The sequence below is a fragment of the Amphichorda felina genome (assembly GCF_050947745.1).
Source record: "Amphichorda felina strain 45539 chromosome Unknown scaffold_1, whole genome shotgun sequence".
In the NCBI taxonomy this organism is placed as follows: domain Eukaryota; kingdom Fungi; phylum Ascomycota; class Sordariomycetes; order Hypocreales; family Bionectriaceae; genus Amphichorda; species Amphichorda felina.
In genome coordinates, this window is record NW_028145049.1 from 3,170,436 (window position 1) to 3,192,765 (window position 22,330).

At 55.4% G+C, this 22,330-nt stretch overlaps 8 protein-coding genes across 8 annotated transcripts; 4 read left to right on the forward strand and 4 right to left on the reverse strand.

The window, feature by feature from the left end:
• Positions 1–124: 124 nt before the first annotated feature.
• Positions 125–1,618, reverse strand: ACO1O0_001014 (uncharacterized protein; the record flags this gene model as incomplete). The annotated part of the gene is given in 4 exon segments (XM_083190507.1): positions 125–647; positions 702–1,214; positions 1,234–1,270; positions 1,435–1,618. The coding sequence occupies 4 exon segments, from the start codon at positions 1,616–1,618 to the stop codon at positions 125–127; spliced, it is 1,257 nt and encodes a 418-aa protein (XP_083054366.1).
• A 2,022-nt stretch (positions 1,619–3,640) lies between these two features.
• ACO1O0_001015 (FAD-binding oxidoreductase) lies at positions 3,641–5,889 on the forward strand (the record flags this gene model as incomplete). The annotated part of the gene is made up of 4 exons (XM_083190508.1): positions 3,641–3,743; positions 3,899–4,241; positions 4,305–4,710; positions 4,789–5,889. The coding sequence occupies 4 exons, from the start codon at positions 3,641–3,643 to the stop codon at positions 5,887–5,889; spliced, it is 1,953 nt and encodes a 650-aa protein (XP_083054367.1).
• Positions 5,890–6,062: 173 nt separating this feature from the next.
• Positions 6,063–7,040, reverse strand: ACO1O0_001016 (uncharacterized protein; the record flags this gene model as incomplete). The annotated part of the gene is made up of 3 exons (XM_083190509.1): positions 6,063–6,247; positions 6,323–6,604; positions 6,689–7,040. 3 exons carry the CDS (start codon positions 7,038–7,040, stop codon positions 6,063–6,065), a joined length of 819 nt encoding a protein of 272 aa, XP_083054368.1.
• Positions 7,041–7,849: 809 nt separating this feature from the next.
• Positions 7,850–8,283, reverse strand: ACO1O0_001017 (uncharacterized protein; the record flags this gene model as incomplete). Its single annotated transcript, XM_083190510.1, has 3 exons — positions 7,850–7,924; positions 7,996–8,146; positions 8,246–8,283. The coding sequence occupies 3 exons, from the start codon at positions 8,281–8,283 to the stop codon at positions 7,850–7,852; spliced, it is 264 nt and encodes an 87-aa protein (XP_083054369.1).
• Positions 8,284–10,323: 2,040 nt separating this feature from the next.
• On the forward strand, positions 10,324–11,141 carry ACO1O0_001018 (superoxide dismutase; the record flags this gene model as incomplete). Its single annotated transcript, XM_083190511.1, has 2 exons — positions 10,324–10,573; positions 10,636–11,141. 2 exons carry the CDS (start codon positions 10,324–10,326, stop codon positions 11,139–11,141), a joined length of 756 nt encoding a protein of 251 aa, XP_083054370.1.
• An 853-nt stretch (positions 11,142–11,994) lies between these two features.
• Positions 11,995–14,353, forward strand: ACO1O0_001019 (pyridoxal phosphate-dependent transferase; the record flags this gene model as incomplete). The annotated part of the gene is made up of 2 exons (XM_083190512.1): positions 11,995–12,197; positions 12,268–14,353. 2 exons carry the CDS (start codon positions 11,995–11,997, stop codon positions 14,351–14,353), a joined length of 2,289 nt encoding a protein of 762 aa, XP_083054371.1.
• Positions 14,354–14,872: 519 nt separating this feature from the next.
• ACO1O0_001020 (transcription factor domain-containing protein) lies at positions 14,873–17,739 on the reverse strand (the record flags this gene model as incomplete). Its single annotated transcript, XM_083190513.1, has 4 exons — positions 14,873–16,229; positions 16,285–17,026; positions 17,093–17,591; positions 17,668–17,739. 4 exons carry the CDS (start codon positions 17,737–17,739, stop codon positions 14,873–14,875), a joined length of 2,670 nt encoding a protein of 889 aa, XP_083054372.1.
• Positions 17,740–19,617: 1,878 nt separating this feature from the next.
• ACO1O0_001021 (transcription factor domain-containing protein) lies at positions 19,618–21,938 on the forward strand (the record flags this gene model as incomplete). The annotated part of the gene is made up of 6 exons (XM_083190514.1): positions 19,618–19,687; positions 19,769–19,788; positions 19,940–19,962; positions 20,025–20,252; positions 20,304–20,909; positions 20,975–21,938. 6 exons carry the CDS (start codon positions 19,618–19,620, stop codon positions 21,936–21,938), a joined length of 1,911 nt encoding a protein of 636 aa, XP_083054373.1.
• Positions 21,939–22,330: the final 392 nt, after the last annotated feature.

The following is a 22,330-nucleotide window of genomic DNA, read 5'->3' on the forward strand; positions in this document are numbered from 1 at the left end:
TTTCTGCTACGTACTATAATAACGTAGTCTTCCGTCCGAGCAGAGACATCGTGGCACACATGGCACACTGGTGCTGAAACCTCATACAGTATTACTAACAACAGCTGGTATCAATCTATTAATATTATGCGTTCGTCTGCGGGGCATCGCTGGATACGTTCGACCCGCCATCACTCCGCTTGGCATCCTCATACATGACATTGACATTCGTCGTCCGCAGAATCCCATTGTACGTCAACATCTCCTCCTCGGACCCGGACGGCGACACCCCGCGGATCTCAGTGTTTGCCTGCTTCCGCGCTGGATTTAGGTTGAGGTCCTTGAACATGGAGCCCATCGCGTGGCTCTCGCCCTGGTGCTGGTGGTGCGACCTGCTGCCGGTGCCTCCATATGTCAAGTTGCCCGAAGCACCGCTGATGCCGTACGGCTCGCCTGACCGGTTGTTGTTGCCCGAGTTGCCGGTGCCGAATATCCTGGGTAGGATACGGCTGAAGAGCGGTCGCAGCGCCGGCATGGAGCTGCATATGAGCGCCAGGTTGACCTCGACGGCTGTCCAGACGTAGGCGATGTTGTGGTGCCGCGACTTGCCACCCAAATACAGCAGCCGATACATGTTGACGAGACGGATGATGGCCACAATCGGGACCCTGCAATGTTAGCATACTGACCAATAGGCGGAAGTCCCCCGTAGTAAAACTCACAAGCAGCCGACGGCAAAGACCCCTAGCACCGCCATCTTGGTCGCGCGTGGCATCCGGAGACCCAGGAAGATCCAGAAAGGCAGCGCGAGGATGAGCACGTCGGTCAGGATGGTCATCGCCGACTGGATGATGTGGAAGCTGTTGTCGATGCACACCGTGTCGGGATCCGCCTTCAGCTCCGGACGCCAGTTGGACTCGATCGGCACGCACTGGAACAGGGCGCCGAAGAAGACAGACACGGCATGAAGGATGGTGACAATCATCAGCGCCCAGATGACCCTGAAGACGGTGTTGTGGTGGCCGCCCAGGCGGAGGAGGAACACGAGGATCGAGGCCTTAACCAGAGCCAGCACGGGGTTGTAGCACAGCTGCTCGAAGAAGTTGAACCAGAGGCCCGCGCTGGGATCGAAGTCTGGGACCTTGTCGTCCTCCCACCCGTAGTAGTTGAGCTTGAAGACTAGCATGCCGACACCCGTAAGCTTATGTTTCGGTACCAGATTCTCGTGAAAACTCCTATGGAAGGCTCACTTACACATGAACAAGGTCGATGACACCAGAATAGCCGATACCTGCAACGAAACTTGAATCAGCACATCAGGGCACAATGGTCAGGTAGTCAAGGCCCCTTGGAAGTAAGCGCGCCTTACCAATGCCAACCCACAGAGCCAGTCGTCTGGAGGAGCAGTCAAGTTAGCCGAAAGAGGAGTCCACGGGAAGGGGTAACCACACGTACCTAGGCCTAGAGTGCGGGTGGTGATGCGACTGTATAGGCGGAGACTGAATATGACGACTGACAGCGCCGGAAGGACGAACATGATGAAGATTGCTGCCCGCTGCAGTGGCGGCGTGGGGATCTTGGTGACATCAGGATATGGACCTGGCCCGGCGCCTCTCGGGTGAATCGTTGAGGAATCCATCATTGCTGTGGTCAGCTATTGTCAACGATGCCACGGCAATGATGGCGATGATCATAGACTCTGGCAGAAGTATGATCTTCCGGGACGGGGAGATCACGGGCAGACGCTCCGGGATAGTGTGAGAGAAGACCTGGGGACCGAAACGATCTTATTATGGAAGAACGCAAATCGTGTAAGTTTTCATCATGCATAACATCTTGGTCCACCCAGACCTGGACAGCTTGGAGTCCGAGGCAGTGTGTGGACAAGCTGCGCCGCTGATCCCTGGAACTAGGATAATCTCCAGTCGGCCGCGCCTGCAAGAAAAGACAGGGACGAGGCGAGTAATGCTATAATGATACTACGGATATTCGTATACATGGAAGACCAACCATGCTTCTAGACAAGGGGTATTACCGAGCGACTGGTTCTTGGGGGAACGATCGGCGTAGGAGTTGCCCAAGGTCAGGTTTGCTTTCTTCCCAGAGGTAAAAGTTCCTCAAACGACCCCGAGGATGACCGGGTCGTTGTTGACCGGACTTGCCCGGGCGCACAGGGATTCCGTTGCATCACTCTCGAGATGAACAGTGGCTCCATCAGAGCCATCAACGACTCGTAGCCTGAGCCCTGGGCTCGCCGGCGGATCTCACTGGGGCAACAAGGTGACCCATGAGGCTAGCTTGGCTACTCGTACATGGTGCTCGCCCCAGGTGAAATTCTTTCCCATCAAAGCGGGGGACGCAAGAGGGGCGGTTCATGCGACTGTTCGGGTGGATATCCTATCCTGTTCACTAATATCTAGACGGATCGACGTATCCGGCATCGGTGTTTCTCATGGATGGGGCATGCTTACGTATGTATTTATCCCTAGGGCTTGGCTCATCTTCCAAGCTTCCCCTTGTTTAGGCTCGAGGGTGGCGACTGGCGACGGGAGTTCATGGGAATGGACAACAAGCACAAGCGTAAGCGCATCAGGTGGGCATGGTGATCTCTGGGGCCCTGACTCCTGAGTCCCTGGACCGCAAATCCGGAAAACGACCGACCCGGAGAGAGCACATGGCGACATGCGGGACTCGGGGTTTGTCGAGGCGATCTCGGTTGATCTGGTGAGAACTTGAGAAGTGACTGATGCAAGAATGGACGGAGTTCACTGCGCATCGGACCCAGCAACATGGGTCGCTCAGCTGAGCGCAGCGATCGCTGCCAAGTCGGGAGATGGCGCCTCCCTAGGAGCCCTAGGGCCATTTCCTGGAGAAAAAATCGGTATCCCGGGTCCACCACTGCTTACCTGCAAATTGCAATACGGAGGGATTAGTCCAGAGTTCCCCTGTCCCAGACCACCACTAAGTCTCTGACAACCTCCGATGGCATGATTATGATTAAGAGGTCGGTTATCCGTAATCTGTACAAGATACGGCAATAGAACCATGTGGGTGCATACAACGTCGTACCAAGCATTTCTTCGCCCAGAGAACCGGGATTGGGGCTATTAAAGGCAGTTCAGACGGATCCCTGGGCTAGGCTAGCCTAACGGCGGTCCCCATCGCCATTTTCAGTAACAGACTCGCATTGCTCTTGGCAACCTTGTGATCAAGTGTACGGAAGGTAGCCTCGGACAAAAAGTGGCAAGTGCGGGACCAGTTCGGCTTTCTCGCAATAAGGTAGGTACTGGTAACTATTACTAGTACTACCACCAAGGAATCAGCATCGGGAAACAGGCACTAGAGGAGATGATGCTGCTGCACACAACTCGGCGGAAAACGACGGGATCCGACCCCGGTGTGGCTGACGAGGCCGAGCCAATGGAATTGAGATTGGCCCGATGGAGGCGGCCCACTCGTCCCGGGGGTCTGGATCCACTCCGGAGCCGGACCGACCCTGCTCACAGTGCTCACAGCTACTCAGGGCTTTTGATGAACTTCTGGGGAGTCCCTCCCAAAGTGCCCATATAGTAGGAACAAAGTTTTTGTCTCCAGTGTCCTTCCTTTCTTTTCTTTTTTTTTTCCTCTTCAAATCTTTGGCCCTGTTCCTCCTGTCTCAAAAATGCTGGCCCCGCAATCGGCTTGGCTGTGTGTGGCGGCATCGTCGCTCCTTCTCTCCTCGTCAGCTAATGCCCAAACCATCACCGTTGGCGGCAAGACCGTTGGTATGTCTCAGTCTCGCCTTCCAATCTTCAAATCCACGTGCCAGATTGCACCTGCCACGTTCCCCACGTTTTTCATCAGGACTGCTTCCCCCTTGGCACACCAACCTCCAGGCAATGAGTTATGTTACAGCTTTGCTAACCAGTCATACAAATAGCTGCCGATGAGTCCAATGTCGGTCCGGCTGTCGACCTGAAGTCCCTCCAGCTGACTGACGACGTCCTGGCCAATCTTACCGACCTCAGTCTCAGTGATATTTCACTCTTCTACTTTGACAATGACTGCAAGTCCGACAGGCGGTTCCATGACACGCCCCAGTGCAAGGTCATGCCTGGTGACGACCTGTACCCCAACAAGGTGACCTGGAAGGTGCTGGACCTCCTCAGCGGCGGTCGCTTGATCAGCACCGTGCCCCTAGGCTCGGCCTGCTACGACGGCGAGTACTACGATGAGGCCAAGTGCCAGTTCCTCGTCAACACCTGGAACGACTCCGACACCCAGTGAGCCGAAAGATTTCCTGCCTCTCCCCCCTCGCTTCCATGGTTCTAACCACCCTACCACAGCATTCCGGATCCCTCCTCCGTCATGTCTCCCCTCTTTGAAGGTGCCACCTGTGAGCCCCAGGACGCCGCACTTGGCAAGAACTGCACCCTCGGAGGCTTCCCGTCTCACTCCCTCAATGTCACCAACGTCGCCCAGATCCAGCTGGCCGTCAACTTTGCCCGCAACCAGAACCTGCGTCTGGTTGTCCGCAACACTGGCCACGACTTCCTCGGTAAGAACACGGGTATGGGCGCTCTCTCCATCTGGACCCACCACCTCCGTGACATTGAAGTCCTGCACGACTACGAGTCTGCGGGGGGCCGCTACAAGGGCCCGGCTTTCAAGCTCGGCGCTGGCGTCATGGTCTATGAGCTCTACGAGGCTGCGGAGCGTGAAGGCTACACCGCTGTGGGAGGCGAGTGCCGTGTAAGTCTATTTCTGGAGCGATTGCTCATGAGTTGTGTCCCTTTGATCATCAAGACTGACTGACTTGGGCATTATTAGACCGTAGGTGTCACTGGAGGCTACACATCCGGCGGTGGCCACTCCCCCGTAACGCCTGTTCATGGACTTGGATCGGACCAGGTTCTCAGCGTGGACATTGTCACTCCCGACGGCCGTTTCATCACGGCCGACGAGACGCAGAACCAGGACCTGTTCTGGGCCGTCCGTGGTGGCGGTCCCGCTACCTGGGGTGTCGTCACCTCCATGACGGTCAAGGTGCATGAGAAGATGGTCTTCTCCGGCATGACCTGGGAGACGACGACGACGGCTATGAACATCACCGATGACACATTCTGGAAGGCCATTGAGGCGTACTGGACGCGTTACCCTTACTTCTCTGATGCTAAGACCTACGGCTACTGCCGAATGTCGGCGCTGCCCGAGGGTGGCTATGCATGGAGGGGGCTCCCATTCATGGTCCCCGGTATGAAGCTCGCTGACTTCAAGACGCTCGTCCAGCCGTTGCTGGATGACTGGGCTGCGCTTGGCGTGGACCCTGGGCTCAAGTTCTTTGAGCACGATAGCCTGTATGAGGCCTGGACTCGCCACTTCCCTACCGAGAAAGTCGGCAGCCCCTACGCCCGCACGGGATCCCGCCTTCTGCCTCGCAAGAATTGGGAGGACGAGTCCCTCATGATGGAGACTATTGACACTATCCGCGGTATTGTCGAGGAGGGCGCGTTTCTGGTCCATTACAACATCAACGCCGATGAGCCCGCCGAGACGGCCGAGAGCTCCGCCAACCCCGCGTGGCGCGATGTCATGATGTTTGCCATTATTGGGCTTACTTGGGACGCCGAGACACCCGAGGCCGTGGTGGCGGCCAAGCACGACAAGCTCACCAACGACCTCGGCCAGCGCCTGAAGGACATCAGCCCCGGCGCGGGCGGGTACCTCAACGAGGGCGATGTCATGGACCCCGAATTTGCCCAGTCCTTCTACGGCGCTCACTACGACCGCCTGCTCAAGATCAAGAAGCAGGTCGACCCTAAGAGCGTCTTCTGGGCGCCGACGGCGGTGGGCAGCGAGGACTGGTACATCACCGAACAGGCTGAGTACGTGACGACGCAGACAGGGCGCCTCTGTAAGAAGGACCAGTAATACTGACAATATTTACTTTTATTCACACCACATACACGTATATATCTTTTAGAATAATATCGTTCTTTGTAGAGGAGACCAATGTGTGTCTACGTGAATCCGCGATCAATTCTTGAGAGCGATTATAGCACGGGCATGCAGACATGACTTTCGAGCGTCCTCCGCCATCTTTCTCAACCGTTGACCACGACTCCTCCGTTGCAGTGTATCGTCTGCCCGCTCACGCACGAGCTATCGGCGCAAGCTAGGAACACGACACACGTCGCTACCTCGGACGGCTGTGCCGGTCTCCCCATGGGGCTCGTGAACTCCTTCTGGGCCCGGTCATTCATCGTAGAGGGGATCAGTGGCGTCCATACTGCCAAGAAAATCAGCACCTGAAATACCACAGTGGAGGGAGAAAAGAGAGGGAGAGGGATAGGCTCCAACGTACCAGGGCCTGGAGCCACGGCGTTGACGCGCACACCCTTGCTGAGGACCTGGTTGCTCAGACCGCGCGTGAAGGATACGATGGCGCCCTTGGTGGACGTGTAGTCAAGGAGGTCGGGGCGGCCGATGTAGGCGTTGATGGAGGCATTGTTGATAATGGTGGAGCCGCGTTTCATGTGCGGCAGAGAGTATTTGGAGAGGTAGAAGAAGGGGTGGATGTTGGTGTTGAAGGTGTGCTCCCACTGTTCCTCGGACAGGTCGGCAATGTCCTCGACCATCATCTGATCTGGGTTGGGCTGTCAGATTTTCTCCTTATCACACACACATACATGGATATCTATGGCCGCAGCGCAGATGAGGATGGGCTCACAAGCAGCATTGTTGAAGAGAATGTCGATGCCGCCCATCTTTTCCAGGGCAAAGTCCACGACCTCCCTGCAGTTGTCCTTGCTGGTTAGGTCCCGGGCAATGAGGTGACACTTGGACCCGAGCTCCTCGACGCGGCTCTTTGTGTTCTGGGCGTCCTTTTCCTCCTCGGGCAGGTAGGCAATGGTCGAGTCGGCCCCCTCGCGCGCAAAGAGGATGACGGTGGCCGCGCCAATACCGCTGTCCCCTCCCGTGACTAGAGCCTTCTTGCCCTTGAGCTTCCCAGCTGCCTTGTAGGTTGTGCTGGTGCCCCCAGCTTCGGGAAGCTCTTCAAAGGTGGGCTTGGGGTCGGGCATGTCATGGTCCTTGCCCGGGAAGTCCTGCTTCGAGATGGGAATATTCTTCTCTGCCTTGTGTTAACAAGTCTGACCTATTCCGCAATTATCCAGGTCGAGGACATGCCATCTTTGAATTGCGATGCCATGATAGAGACTCTTGAGATTGAATATGCCAGATGATAAAATTTGGGATAATCAAGGTAATGAGATTCAAGGTCGGTTTCCAAGTTGCTGCTCAGAAGAGGGATCTCCAAAAGAAAAATTAGAGCAACTCAACCCGGTCGAACATCAATGAACTCCGGGCCTGGTCACCAAGACATCATTGCGGACCTCTCAGTCCGGAATTCGGCAATGATCGATCGATGACGACATGAGAACAACAAATATTCATCACCGAATATCATGGTTTCCGACGAGATTCGAGCAAAGAGAAAGGAATCAAACTTATTTCCGCCAGAATCTCCGAGCTGCCCAACGACATGGCTTCAATCACCTCTCTTTTCACCAAACGCAGAGGTTCCACATGGACATGCTCGCTTCACCCGGATTGACGATGGAGCTCCCAAAAACTCTGGTGCAACCAACACTTTATTCGCTCGCTCGAATACTTCGTACATATGGAACCGTGCCGGTCGATGTCGGGTCGGTGAGGATTATATACACTTCCAGACTTGTTCGAATCCCGCCACCTCCTCTTCTCCACAAAGGGAAATATGTCCCAGCCCATTATAACAAGCCGGGGCCAGCCAGAAACAAAAACAAAAGATCTCAGAACGCCTGTTGATTCCCATGCAGCATCGTTGGTTCGAATTCTATGCAAAGAGGAGTTATAGGGCGATGGCGCCCCTTCGGTTCTCGCGGACGTGGAGGAGGCCCTGGCAGCCACAGAATACTAGGAACACCTGTATAACAATGTCAGCCCCGAACTCTTCTGGACGCAATTGCTGCTCGTGGTGGTGCGGGAATGACGTACAGCGTAGACAACGACTGCGGTGAAAATGGTACCGGCAACAGCCTTGCCGTCATCGGGATCGTTAATGCTCCCACCGAACCCCTCGTGGCCGCTGCGGTACAGGCTGGCGATGATGCTGAGGATAACGATAGCAAATACGGACACGACGGTGCTGCCGAGAAAGAGGAGTCAGCAATTTCCTTGGTGTGCACGGGCTTGGCCCGTCGACAAGAGATGACGCATCCGGGAAGAGACCCAAGGAGAGACGAACCATGTCCATGCGTTCATGGCACTAACGACGGGCTTCATGATGGGCAGCGGGTGGCTTCGGCGCCGGTATCCTCCTATATCTCAGTGATTGCTGTGTTGTGTTGTGTTTTGCCGCCGGGCGCGGTGCTGTGGCGGGATGATGGGAGAGCGATACGGGTTGGATTGGAGGTTGCCTGTCGGCCTGTTGGAGCTATCGGCGACTTGGGGATGACGACTGGTTGTTCCTTGAATCGCGGTCACGTGCCGGCCCCACGGAACCATTCTCACCAGCACCCCCCCTGTATTCAGTCCTGCCTCTCACCTTCCTTTGACCTTAGTAACTGCCTCTATTATTAGTACTAGTATCTAGGTACCTACGCCGTACGCATTCCATCTTAACTGCGCATACTGTTGGATAGGAAGACAGATTCGATGCAAAACACAAAGACAAAAAAGAAATAGACAGAGAGAGAGAGGGGGAAAGGACCCCCCCGAGGGCTTCCACTGTCCATGTTCTCACGAGGAACACGTCCCATCCCCAAGCCATCCAGCAGGCAGTCCATGAGCACACAGCTCAAACGTTCGAACCTTCGACCTCCCGGCTTGGCTTGCTTCAGGCGCCGCCTCGTGGGGATCTTAGTAACCCATTGCCAGCTAGACCACTCTCGCAGTTAGGCTGATGGGTGAGAGGAAGGTGGGTTGTTTTGGGTTATAAGGGCATATCACAGAAGGCGGGTGGCAGGTGGGTGGCAGGCAGGTGCGAGGCCGGTGGCTCGACCAGCCTGGCCAGCCTCTCGTCTTTCAAGTCCGTCGGCGACCGCCAGCCAAGTTCGTATAATGGGCTAATCCTCCCGTGAAAGCGGTGGGAAGCCTCATACGTAGTCCTCCGTAGCAAGCAAGCGGAACCACAAGAGCGCTGGCTACTATCTCGCCACCGCCATGCCCTGAAAGGACCCTGGGGAAGTAGGGCGAGTTGAAGTTGCTTGCAAATAACTCGCAAGAGCGGATGTGGTTGTGCAGAAGGTATGTCATCTGTCGTTGGTCTTGACAACATAGGCACAGCATACTACAAGCATGCAAGTAGGAACGTAGTACTACATGCTCGTACCATGCATGTACTGGCGACTGCGCCCGGCCAACAAGCTGTGCTTGGTTTGGGGTCCAAGCCCACAAGATGGAGAACGCGACGGCTGCCAAGTGGCCAAGGCAAGCGCCCGCGCACTGATGAATGACCTGTCTCATGGCCTCACAGTCTCACAGGTCTCGCTGACGAATCACACTCAACTGAACCTGCAAGTTGGAAGTTTGGAACAAACCTGTGTGACAGATTTAGATTTGTTGTTTTGGGCCTTAGCGCCGAAACGACGTTTCCGTGTTTCCATCGCTGATGCTCTGGGGGCTTGGAGCTTGGCAACTTGGCAAACTCGGGAGTTATCCCTCGGGGCCCAAATTGGACAGGGAAGGGCATCTATTTCAGGCGCGTTGGCTAATACACCTCCTGCATTGCGCCTCGACAAAAGAAGGGCAGTTGTGATTCTTCTACTACCTACTTACGAATATCATGTAGGGATACAGCCGTGTACCCACCGACTTCGTGCCCGTGGATTGCGGACAAAGGAATTTAGAGAGGCGAGACCGGTGGCTTTGGCCAGACCGTCAGACAGATCCCCTGGTTAATACCCAACTGAATATGCATAATCCCTCAGCCCCTTCTCTAGGGCAGCGAATGGCGACGTTGCATGGTGTTCGAAATGATCGGCATCGTGCATCACCATTAACACGCAACAGTCCTAGCACCAAATCCTCCACATGAATCAGTAATGTAATACTATTAAAGGGGATGGCAAGGCCTGCACTGCGACACTGCCCCCTGTTTTCCTTTGATAAACCATGCTTTGGAGTAAGATAGACCCCGACTCGGTTAAGTAACGTATCTTGGTATTGCTTGCGTCTCCTCGCAACACCAACGGACCGTGCTTTCAAAAACAGAAGCCTTCGCCTCATCACCTCCCTCACCACAACTTCATCACGACTTCACTTCTCGGCCTGCTTGTCCACCAATACTCTACAAGAAGTCGGTCATAATACCACGCGGCAACCATGCACGGAAGAACGACCCTCGCGCTGCTCTCTGCGGCCGCCATCGGCCACGTCGCTGGCGAGGCCCCTCCGACCAGCGGTAACCCTCCCAACGTCGCCTACAAGGCTACTATCGAGAAGGCCTTCTTTGAGGACGCCGTCCTCCCGGGCCCGCTGAAGGCGTCCATCGTTGCCCAGGCTCCCGCCGATGGCGAAGGCGTCGGGTTCACCGTCCACTTCGAGAACCTCCCTGACGAGGGCGGTCCCTTTAGTAAGTTTTTGCCCTTCTTTGCCGCATCTCACGCCCGCTGGACCAAGGCTGACCCTATCAAGCCTACCACCTGCATCGCCAGGCTGTCCCCGAGGACGGAAACTGCACCGAGACGCTGACGCATCTGGATCCCTACGAGGCGGGCGCAGTAATCAAGTGCGATGCTTCGGCTCCCGAGACCTGCGAGGTCGGAGACTTGAGCGGCAAGCATGGCGCCGTCAAGTCGCTCCCCTTCCACGCCTCGTACCTCGACCTCTACGCCGCGACCAAGGAGGGCGACGAGGCCTTCTTTGGCGACCTCTCCTTCGTCATCCACTACCAGAATAGCACCCGCCTGGGCTGCGCCAACTTCGTCAAGGAGGAACAGGTTCCCTCTCCCACAGACTGCCCCAGCCACAACACGACCGTCGTCACTCCCACCAATGGCCCCACCCAGACTCCGGCACCCACCCCTGGTAACCCCAAGCCCACAGATGGGCCGCCGCCGCCTTCGGGCGCCGCTCAGATGAGCATCCTGTCCATCCCCATGATGCTGTTTGGTGCTGCTGCCGTGGCCTTCGGTCTGTAACTTTTGCTGCGGGAACGGGTGACCAGTTGGGGTGGTAGAGTGGGAGACAAGTGCGAGTCTGACAGGAAGTTGACGTGACAGATATATGGGGTTTTTCGATTCTTGGGCAGTGGGTCTGCCGCGGAGATAATTCCGGGCGTATGTATGGAGTAAGGTACTAACTATTATGGATTGCTATTGCTAGTCGTGAATAAACCATGATCATCCTAAGTTAGGTCCTACGAGTACCTCTACCTACTACTTGCTTTATGTCAGTGATGAGTTCCCAAGTGGAACGAACTAGTAGTACTTATAATATTTACAATGCTTAAGTAGGTACTTACTTAGGTGGTTGGAGATTGACTAGAAGGGAAAGACTTCGCAATTTGGGCAAGAGCGACAATGAGAATGGTACCCGCACGTGATGGCGCATAATCGCAACACCAAATGCTTCTGCCACCAGAATTCTGGCTTGTCTCTCGATTCCAACTACGTACCTCCCATGTCTTATCCTTTTGCTCTTGACCTGAACAGTGAATCACCGATTAATCACGATTAATATTACCAGATTATCCTATGTCTATGCAAGACTCGTAATCTAACCACTACTTACTCTTTTCTCTCTGTTGATTTTGCAGCTCTGCGGTTCCTAATCGTCACCTCCATTTCACCTTCACATCATGTCGCCTCCGTCAAGTTAAGCTGCAGCCCACATTGCCCACATTGACACACCCCACATTATCCACCGTATCCACCCAAGATTTTCGATTGCGGGCGGCCAGACTGCCAATACTTCAGAGCCGCGCTCCTACTCTTGCATCGCGCGGGCAGCATCCTCGAAGCCTCTTGTGCGACTCCAAAAGGCCCCTCGACCATGGCCAAGAAGAAGAGCAAGCAGTCGTCACTCGCCGACGACTCGGCTCTCGCTGGAGGAGCCTCCTCGGCGCCCGCGCCCGCGCCCGCGCCCGCGCCCGCGCCCGCGACGCCCTCGACCTCGGGAGACAAGAAGCGATCGAGTGCTGCCAAGTCAGGCCCAATTGAGCCTCCTTCGCCCTCGCTGATCATATGTCGCAACAAGTGAGTATTACACGAGTATTTCGCAAGCACCAAGTACGACCAGTCCCCCAAACTGACCAGCCGTATCTAGACATTGGCGCTACATATCGGCATTCCATGGCCCATGGCTGCAGGTGCCCATCGAGATCCTCGAGACGATCGCGAATATCAACTACAACACCGCCCGTCCCCGACCCGTCGACGCCGCCTCACTCTTTGACCTCGTCAAGGTCCGCCGACTCGTTGACGAAGCCACAATTCTTGCGGTGAGGGCTGCTAGTGGCATTGCCTCACCCACCCTGACACATGTGCACGGCGGGTTCTCGGACGTCCCTTCTATGGGGTCCCTGGGACTGGGAGGAGGCTCTGGCCATGGCGCCAAATTGAGTCGCGAGCGCAAGTTCCGAATGAGAGAGCAAGCAAGCCAGAAGCTTGCTCGCGCCTATCGTCTGGACGAGATCGCGTGTAGCGTGGCCACTATGCAGGGAGCTTCGCCCCTCGAAGACGTCGGATCTTCTGTGCTGCAGCGCAACCCTAAGGATACAGACGCAAAATATGTCCACTTCTTCCACGAGAAGATCCCATCCCGCCAACTCGCCGAGTCCACGAGCTTGGAACCCCTAACGGACATAATATCTGACCGACCTACCGACCCGGAGGTGTTGCGGACACGCGCCACGGTCAGGGTCTTTAAGGAGGATCTCGAAGGAGCCGTACAAGACCTCACTCATGCACTCTCTGTGCACCGGTTCCATCGCCCGGCGCATGCATCCGGCCAAGAGGAAGTGCAACTCCAAGAGCCCCAGCGAGCGAGGCGACGGCCCCAAGACGTGATATTGGCCGAGAAGGATCAGCCAAGCAGCCTGGAAGGACAACTTTTGTTCCAGCGCGCGTGTGTCTACCTCACAATGGCCTGTCGACTTGTGGCAGAGAGTCTGCCTGCGACCCAGCGTCAGACTGCTCCCGTGGTCGGTGAGGCTACTCAGAAAAACACTGACGAAGACGTAAATGGTGTAAAGCCTCCCAACTCGTCCGACCAGGAAGCCCTCAAGAGGCAAGTCGAGTCGCGAAAGTCGGTCAAGATTCTCGCGAAGCGCGCATTGAGGGACTACATGGCCTTCATATCGCAATTCGAATATGCGCCGTGCCTGCCAATTGTAGTCGTCAAAGAATTCAATGACCGAATCAATATGGCGGTCCAAGGTATTAGAAACCCGCGTCCTTCCGACATTACCGGCGCTTCCGAACCTCACAAGGTCTACTCGCTGGGAGACTTGTTCGCCGCGGTGCCTCCCACCGACCTTCCACCCTATCCGTCACAAGAGATGGTCAGCAATGGCTCCCAGCCTTCGGCCCCTGAGACCTCTTGCGAGTCAACAACATATCACCCCTTGCTTGCCGATGCACTGCACTCACTTCTCCTCTGCCACTGCCTTGCCCAGACTTCGCCTAAGGAGCTGCAACGACATGCCTACATGGTAGCCCGGCTGGTGCGGCTTTCGGATGGATACCCCGTCTTTCAAGCCAGCCGGTCACCTTCACGCTCAGACTGGATCGAGGTTCTCCGGCGAACTGATAATTGGCTCGGGCTCAGCTCTAGCTGGGAGACGCTGTGCACACCGGCGCCCATCCCCATATACGATACCCCAGGTGACCAGAAGTCCTCGCCCAACCCTGGCGTAGCGGCCTCTGCTGCCAAAGCACTCATAAGTGGAGATTCGGCTGAGGCTGTTGCCGAAGAGATGCGAAAGGAGCGAGTGCGGGAGCAGGCCATTATGGAAGCCTTGGACGACGAGCGGGTTACAGATGAGGCGTCGTTCAGGGCAGCTATCCTTGCCCGCGAGAAGCGCGCTGAGGAGGATCACAATGCTGCTGTCGTTCGCAAGCCCGCTAACGGCACACATGCTAACGGTAATGCAAGCCACAACCAGGCCCGCCGTCATCAATATCCTCCTCCCCCTCCGCCGGAACCACCGGTCAAGCGTTGGGCTGGGGAAGACAGCAGGGAGTATCCCATCCTGACAGAACGCGCCACGGCTATTGCGCTCTGGGTTCGCGAAGCTCCTATAGTTACCGGGACGGCCAAGCGCAAGAAGAGGACCAAGAAGAGCACCAAGGCAACCGACATCGAGGCCGGGATGAGCAAGTTGGATATGGGAGAGGCCGAAGAGGGTTAGAGCGCCTCTGTGGTCCCTACTGCAGCCTCTGTGGTCTCCACTGCACCCTCTATGGTCCCTATTCCAGTCTCTGTGGTCCCTACTACAGTCTATGTTGCTCCTACTGCGGCCTCTGTCAGTCCTACTGCAGCCTCTACCGTTCCTACTGCAGAGAGTGATACTAGAGCAGACTGTCGCTGCTGTCTTTTTTGAGCTGCCAGCGATGTAGACACATCTACAACAGAGAGCTGGAGGTACAAGGGAGGCGATCACAAAAGAAAGCAGTCTTCGGACTCCAAAGGCATAGTGAACAAAATCTGTGATGTAATGTGGTATCTAAGCCCAATGTCCCTTATTTCTAAACCCTCATGTAAGAACGTCCCCAACACCAAGGCGAATATCCAAACCTGATCCCACTCCCCCGTGGCGCCATAGCACGCAAGCTCGCAACTGCAGTTACACACAAACTTGGGCTTGGAGAAATTGTAGATTGGGTAGCAGGTGAGAAAAAACAGAAGAGCGGACAGCTATGTGAGATTCTTAGCACCACCTGCCATCGGGCACCGTGCCAGCCTTGAGGAAAGCGTCAATGTCGCTCACACCCTCCGTCTCCAGCACGTTCATCAGTTCGAGCTGCTGCGACTGCGTCAGACTCCCCTGCCGACCAGACGGGCGACTAAATTGTTGGTGGCCAATCGGCCCAACATCGAGGCCCTGTAGGCCCAAGCCGGGGCCCGAAAAGTCACCAAAGCTGTTGAGGCCGGACAAGTCGTTGTAAAAGGTGCTCCCCATGGAGCCGAAGTTGTACGGGGATATGAACGCGGCTGGAGGGGTGAACCAGTCGCCAGATGTCGTAACCGATGGCTGCTGTTGGGGTAGAGGGCGCTGCTGTGCCATCCCTCGCTGCTGGGGGGCAGGCTGGGGGGGCTGGGGAATGGTGTAAGGAGGTACACGCTGTGCGGCTTGCAGGTGCGCTGGATTGAATTTGATGGGAGACGACAAGGCTGGTTGCATCCCCATGGCAGGCGGAGGTTGAGAGTGCGCTGATGGCATGTTGGGAGGAGACACGGTCACGTTGGAGGCAGTGCTCGACATATCGGCTACAGAGTCGGGGGATGTTGCCATCTGTGTCGACATGTGACTAAGGGGGGATTCAAGCCGCTGGTCCGGAGCATTGTGAGGCCCCGTCAAATCCTCAGGCGGAGATGCATCGTCCAAGTGTGTGAAATCAGGAGGGAAGTATGAGAATCTCCGCCCATGATTGTCCGTTGTGGCAGGGTTCTGGAAGATAGAATTCGAACGGAACGTCGGCTGGGGGGGTGGGAAGTTGGGGTCCAGAGCATAGTTATTCATGGACTCTGGAGACGAGTCGAAGACCTGGCCGAATTGTGGGGGGTTGAGGTAAGGGGGTTGCTGCTGGCCATTAGGAGGGCCCTGGGAATACACCGTGTCCGGGGAGCCAGCTGTCTCTGAGATGGCGGGGGGTGTAGTCAAGACCGAGTTTGGTCGGTATCCCCTGTTCTCATAGCTCTGCATGCAAGCCTTGGAGAAGATGGAGTAGAGTTCCGACGACGTGCTGGATCCTGGCCACCGTTCTTCGCAACCATCCAAGACGTCGAGAGTCTTGGTGACGAGCTGCTCAATTTCCTCTTTAGGATGTACCTGGCGTACCTCCGGGTATGAGATAGTCCACAGCAGCGTGTTGAGGCTCATGTTGAGGCAGAGAAGGAAAACCCAGGTGATGCCGACTGAGCCATCGCCCATCTGCTTCCGCGAGAGATCGATGATGAATTCAGCGCTCTTGAAGCAAACTTCGGCTGCGGCCGGCGAGGGCTTCGATACTTGGGGCGACGGTCGGTACATGGTTATCAGCATTTGGTGGTAGCGGCTGAGAAACCTAGATGGGGAGCTGTCAGTAAATGTGAAGACACCTTGGGACGCAGGTTTCCTACCAGGGCTTGCACCATGGTAGATCGACTGGGCAAGTGTCTAGCCAATTTTTCATCCGCTTCTCCATCTGCTGATACCAAGGACTAGAGTCATTCTTAGGCTCTAGTCGCTTGTGTTCGTAGAGAATTCGGCGTATCTCAGCTTGGAGTATCCTCATTTTAAAGGCGTGGATTGCTACAACCTTGCGATCACAGGTCGGTCCTGCCCCAATGCCGTTCTTTGTGATATACTTGTCCTCGACCGTGGACATGAAGTTGACGTCCAGCTGCTCGTCGCCCGTGGCAAAATTGTTCGGTCGACCCAAGGTGTGTGCAAGCCCAAACTCCATAGACGCCACACTCCAGACAAGGCGACGCCGCAGGTCCATGGTCAAGGGGTCCAAGTTATAGCCAGTTGTTATGGTCTTCTCGTCTACCAGGCCTTCTTGCTGGCAGATCTTAGTGGCGAGCCCAACCACGTAGTACACCGGCACCCGTGTTGGTGTAATCAGTGAGTACTGGCCGATGAGAAGCAAGCATTGAAGCGTTTTCAGATCCTTCGGGCGAAGAATGTCTTCAAAATTCTTCATCGCGGCCAAGTAGAAGGCGTCAGCCAAGCCCGCGTATCGGATGGACATTCGTTGGAGGCCGATAGCGAAGACCATGTGGACAACAAATGTTTTGTATACATCGGTGTCGCCATTATACACATCCTCCATGTCTTCTTCGAATATCGCCTCGTGTAGTGTCGGCCAGAATACCTGACCTAGTCTAATGTTAGCCATGGTCTTATATGGGGTATATAGCTTCAACCGGCTAATTCTGGACTCACCCTTCTGCTTGAAGATCTCAACCAGCCTCCTCGCGGTGTCTCTGCTAGGCAGCTCCTCGGCAGGTTGTTCACTCGTCGTGGGATAACTCTTGGAGGCAGTCATCTGTATGGACTGCATGCGATTTTGTCGGCGGGCTCGGAGGTCAGGGATGAGATCCGAGATGCGATTCGTCTGAGTGAAGCGCTTCGCTTCCTCCATGAGCAGTCGTGTCATAGCAATGCCACTGCTAGGACCTAAGTACCGAGGGGTCTCATCTGCAGCACCGAGCCGAACCATGCCTCCGGGTCTGACCATGTCCTCTGTATTGTGGGGGTACTCGCCCTCATCGTCGACATACTGAGCAAGCTCAGCCTCGAGGACCCTGACCTTATCCTGGAGTTTGATGACATAGTTGCGGTTGATCTTGCGGCCCTTGGCGGTGTCGAGATACTCGCAGACAGATCCGGATCGCTCGCACGGGAGACACCGAGGAAGGGTCGGGTCGCATCGCGTCTTTCTCTGTCATGATGGAGGTTATCAGCTTGGATTGCTCTGCAAATATATGCGTGCGTGCGCGGCCATTTTCAGAGCACACGGATTTGGGTGGTTGTGGAGGCGGCCACGCGGGGTAGCATGAATTGGGCAGAGGCAGGGCGAGGGGGGTCATGATTACCTGGCGGCAGCGGCAGCAGGCCGTCAGTGTGTGGGCGATACGGCCACCAGGCCCATCAGCTGGATCATCGGAGAGATCATCGTGGGGTAGAGGTTGGCGCCTGGGAAAGTTGAGGGCTTGGTGGTGATTCCGGCGAGGAGCGACGGATCCTAGGCCCTGACGGAAGACATGCGCAGGGTCCATGGAATCGACGTCGTAAAAGCGCAAAATCGCCGAGAGCGCAGCGGGCGGGCGATACAAGCGCTGGTGGCTGTCGCGCTGTCTCGCGATGTTGCTGTACTAAACAACTAGCAGATATTAGGTAGGTAGGTACCCGTAACGGTATTTGTAACGGCGGCGTACGTGTCGGTGTGGAGAGGGGCGCGTGCACTTTTCGACGATGCTGGCGGCAGGCAAGATGAGAAAGAGATGTCACAAACACAGACCCCGACTGGGGGGACGACAATGACGCGGCCGACGATGGCTACGTTAGCATCAAGTGCGTAAACTAGGCACGCAAGACTGGGCGATTGAGAGTTGGAGAGATGTCATAATAAGGTAGCAAGAATTGGCGCCTCGTGAAGGGAGTCGACTGTCCGCAATACAACGTCAGCTATGGGTGGAGGGGACTAGGAGCTACCTGGGTACTTGGCAGGTGCATCCTTCTTACGTGGTAAGAACCTAAGTAAGTACGACTGGTAGTACGTAGTAAGCTGCAGTTGTCACTAGCAGTTGCGCAGGTAGTACTAGTAGCCCAAGTACCCGGTAATTACTTCCTTGCCCCCCAAGTCCTCGCAAAGTCTAGTTCGACGCCTCCCTGTCAGAGCCTTCTAATCGTAGTAATTAGTACTCCAATTGATCAACTGATGGAGAGGCCTGTGTTTCATCGGTGCCCACAAGCCAGCTGCTACTAATACCAACTCATCTTAGTGTCTCCCAGTAGCACCCAAGTTGCACAGCAGGAGCAAGGCTGCTATTAGGTACTACTTGGTAGTAGTAGTAGTACTCGTAGTAGGTGAGGTACTAGCAGGTATTAGTTGTGCGGTCGTTCCTGACTTACAAGTTCAAGGTTGGTGACCCGTGATGGCCTCGACCACTCGCTGGTGGCACTTGAACCCCACTTGCCCACCTCGAGTCCTCCCCAGCTCCCCTCATTCATTCCCCCGCCGTCTCCAGTTCAACTCCTTTCGCGCCATCGCTCCCATTGCCAACTGCTGAACTGCCACCCGCCAGCATCCTGCGCCATCGCAGTGGACTACTGCTAAACTGTGGGGCGACCCAGCTTCGTCCATGTCGAATTCCACTGCCATCCGGCTGTCGCCTCCTCTTCTCGTCATCTAAGCTCATTGCTTACACCCAGAGTCTCATCCTCTAGTCGACTCCCATAGCCTGAAAGCCACACCGGCATCTGCCTCGACGGCGGCCCCCCGACAACGGCAGTAATCGACGCATCTTGCATCCGAGTCCCAGGCCCCAGCCCTGTTGCTGCCACTGCTTGCTGTCCTTACCTGTCTATTACGAGTATTATTCCCACCGACAGAAGCTAGCAACTGTGGGGCATATCGGATCCCAAGCCTCACCACCTCCCTCCATCTTACTACCACTTCTGTTGCGCCCCCTGCCACCGGAGAGGCCAAGTCGTTGATCCCATATCTGGTCCATTCCTAGCCACAGCTTGCCTTGCCCAGCGTCCTCAGGTACAGATAGATACAAAGCACCGACCGACACCATACATCAGTACACAGATTCATCGGTCAAAACCAGTCCTGGTCTGTCTAGCCGCCTAATTTGCCAAACTGAGACCTCCCCTCACCTCCTCCAAAGTGGACCGCCACCTCACGGCCTTGTTCCAGCAACATCTCGTCTCAAACCTTCGGCCATCACTCGGTGAACATGCCTCGAAGTAGCTTCTCCCTCAATCCCCTTCTAAAGGTTTCCCGGCCGGTGTCTGCTTGCTCGCGGTGTAAGCTCTCCCTCCCAGATCTGTACCTGTACAGAAGAAGAAGAAAAAAAAAAGAAGACGAGGCTGACCATCATCTTTTAGGTCGAGCTGCTAAAGTCAAGGTGAGATGGCGGGCCGCCTACCCCAACCTACATCTTCTTCCTAGTTAATGCTAATTGTCATCCTTGTCAACAGTGCGATGGAAAGCTCCCAGCTTGTACAGCTTGTGAAAAGGCTGGTCGTGAAAACGAGTGCTCAGCAGCTAATGACCAGTTTGCGAGGGGCAAGGAAAGAAGGTGCGTGCCATGTCCTGCGCGATACCATGCCCAAATGACCCCTTTCCTGACAATTATACCAGCTATGTCGCTGCCCTGGAACTTCGCATAGAGAAGCTCGAGAGGCGGTTGCAGTATGCCAGGAACCGCAAAGCCTCCCTTGGTGTTCACGAGCCCGATCTATCAGCCCTTGCCCAACATGTCGACCGCCGCGACTCCATGGCCAATATCCGGGCGGCCATTCACCGCAAGGCAGCCCGAACCCGTGAGAATTCCGACGTCAACTCTCTCATGTCAGACTTCGGGTTCTTGTATGGATCACGCCGACTCCCTGCCGAATGCTGCTGACAAGGGGTGCACAGGTCTGTCAACGCTAATACGAGGGACTTCGAGCCCTCGCCTGGTAACATGACATTTGCAAGACTCGTCCTAACCGCCACCACCAATGATCCGCTCCCAGAACTCGCTCAGACCGAGTTGCCCCCGAGGCAAATTGCTCAGGCCCTCATTCAATACTATATGGCGAATATCTATTCGCAATATCCCTTCTTCTCGGAGACAGCATTATTGACCATCATGAATGATCTCTACCACCAAGATGACCGGGTCATCAAGGATTCAGACCTCTGGCTCTTCCATATGGTTCTCGCCATAGGCTCTACTGCACAAAGCCGAGTTATCCGCGACGAGCATTACCTCAAGGGCGTCCGCTCTGCCAGGAAAGCCATTGAGTTCGCTGAACGGGCGCTCGCACCCGGATATGTGACACAGATACAGTCTCTGCTCTTGCTGACACAGTACTCCATGTTAGACCCAGCGCACTTTGACAGCTGGCACTTGATAGGACTTACTACACGAGCTGTTGTTGACCTGGGCCTCCACCAGGACCCCCCTGTGTCCTCCGTGTCTGACAAATCCGCTCTCGATATGCGCAGGAAGATCTTCCATTGCGTATACAGCCTTGACCGGTACGTATAATAGTTCTACATAAAGTCGAATCTTAAGTCGGGGATGGCACTAATTAATTATCCAGTGCCATAAGTATGGTCCATGCCAGAACCTTCTCGTTTACCGACAATTCCATCAATGTTGCGTTCCCCAACACATCCACCAAAGACACCGCTCCAAAACCGATCACGGCACCTCAGTCCTCAGATCCAGCACTTTTACTCTTCCAGCTCCGAAGGGCCCAGTCGTACTGGTATCAAGAGCTCTATCAATCACATTCTGCCGCGCCTCTTCATGACCCGGCATCATTTGTGTGGCAAATGTGCCTCGAGATGCGCGAATGGGGCGAATCACTCCCTCAGACACTACCACCTGCCGTGCGGCAAATGTTTGACCAAGAGTTGAGGTACAGTTATGTGTACTCAATCGCTCCCTCGGGAAGAGCACCGGAGATTACCGACTACAGCCGGACTCTCATCTTTGAGTATGCCGTTGCATATCTCGACACCATGTACGAGATCGCCCACAACAGGCTGAACAATGCATTCTATACGTATCACGATACTATCAAAGTGTACTTTATGGTTCGCCAGCTTTTGGCAGTGCTCTCGGACGCCGAGGACATGCTCTTGATGGGGCCACCCATTCCACCCCCGATGTCCCGTCCAGGGGCTCCACCACCGCCCCCGGTGCCCCGGCGACATATGACACCGGTCATGCCACTGGAGGACAACCTCCGTAGGAGCATACAATGCCTGGAGCGTGTCGAACAGACCCTGGGCAAATTTTGCGAGCGGTGGGAAGAGGTGAAGGTACTAAAGCTCAGCTTCGAGGGAATGTCGGAAGATACGATGGAGAGGCTCAAGAGGCGAAGGGATATGCAGAATGCCGTCATGGATCAGCAGCAGCAACACAGCCGGTTCCAGAATGGGGCCCCGATGCCGCTGTCGGCACAGGCTCAACCCCATCAGCCACCGCCGCAGCCTAGAGAGGTGAGATGGATAGGGGTGAATCCAGCGCAAATGATGCGAGGCCCACCATCGCAATAGGTTTGCGGCAGTCTGGCCGTTGTTGGACAGGTGCTGTATACACCGGGTGGGCTAGTCGAACAGCAGGACAGGACAACAGTGCAAGGCCACGATGGCGCGAATCGATATAGAAGGTTTGAATTGGTCACAAGCAGGGCGATGGTTTTTGGATTCATGTGTGGCGGGGCTAGAGGACATGATATGACCCCGGATAACCTGCGTACAATAGATACCCCCCTTGTTGATGGTCACGATATTCCAAGGCTTTCCATGCTCGAACATTTTTCGGCTAGTGTCTTGTAAATGATGCGTGAGGTATCAACCGATTTTGCTAGCTTTTGACCTTTCTCGGGGTTGTACTACATTGTACTATAGGTAACCAGACAATAGGCGTACAACTCTCTCATCCCAAC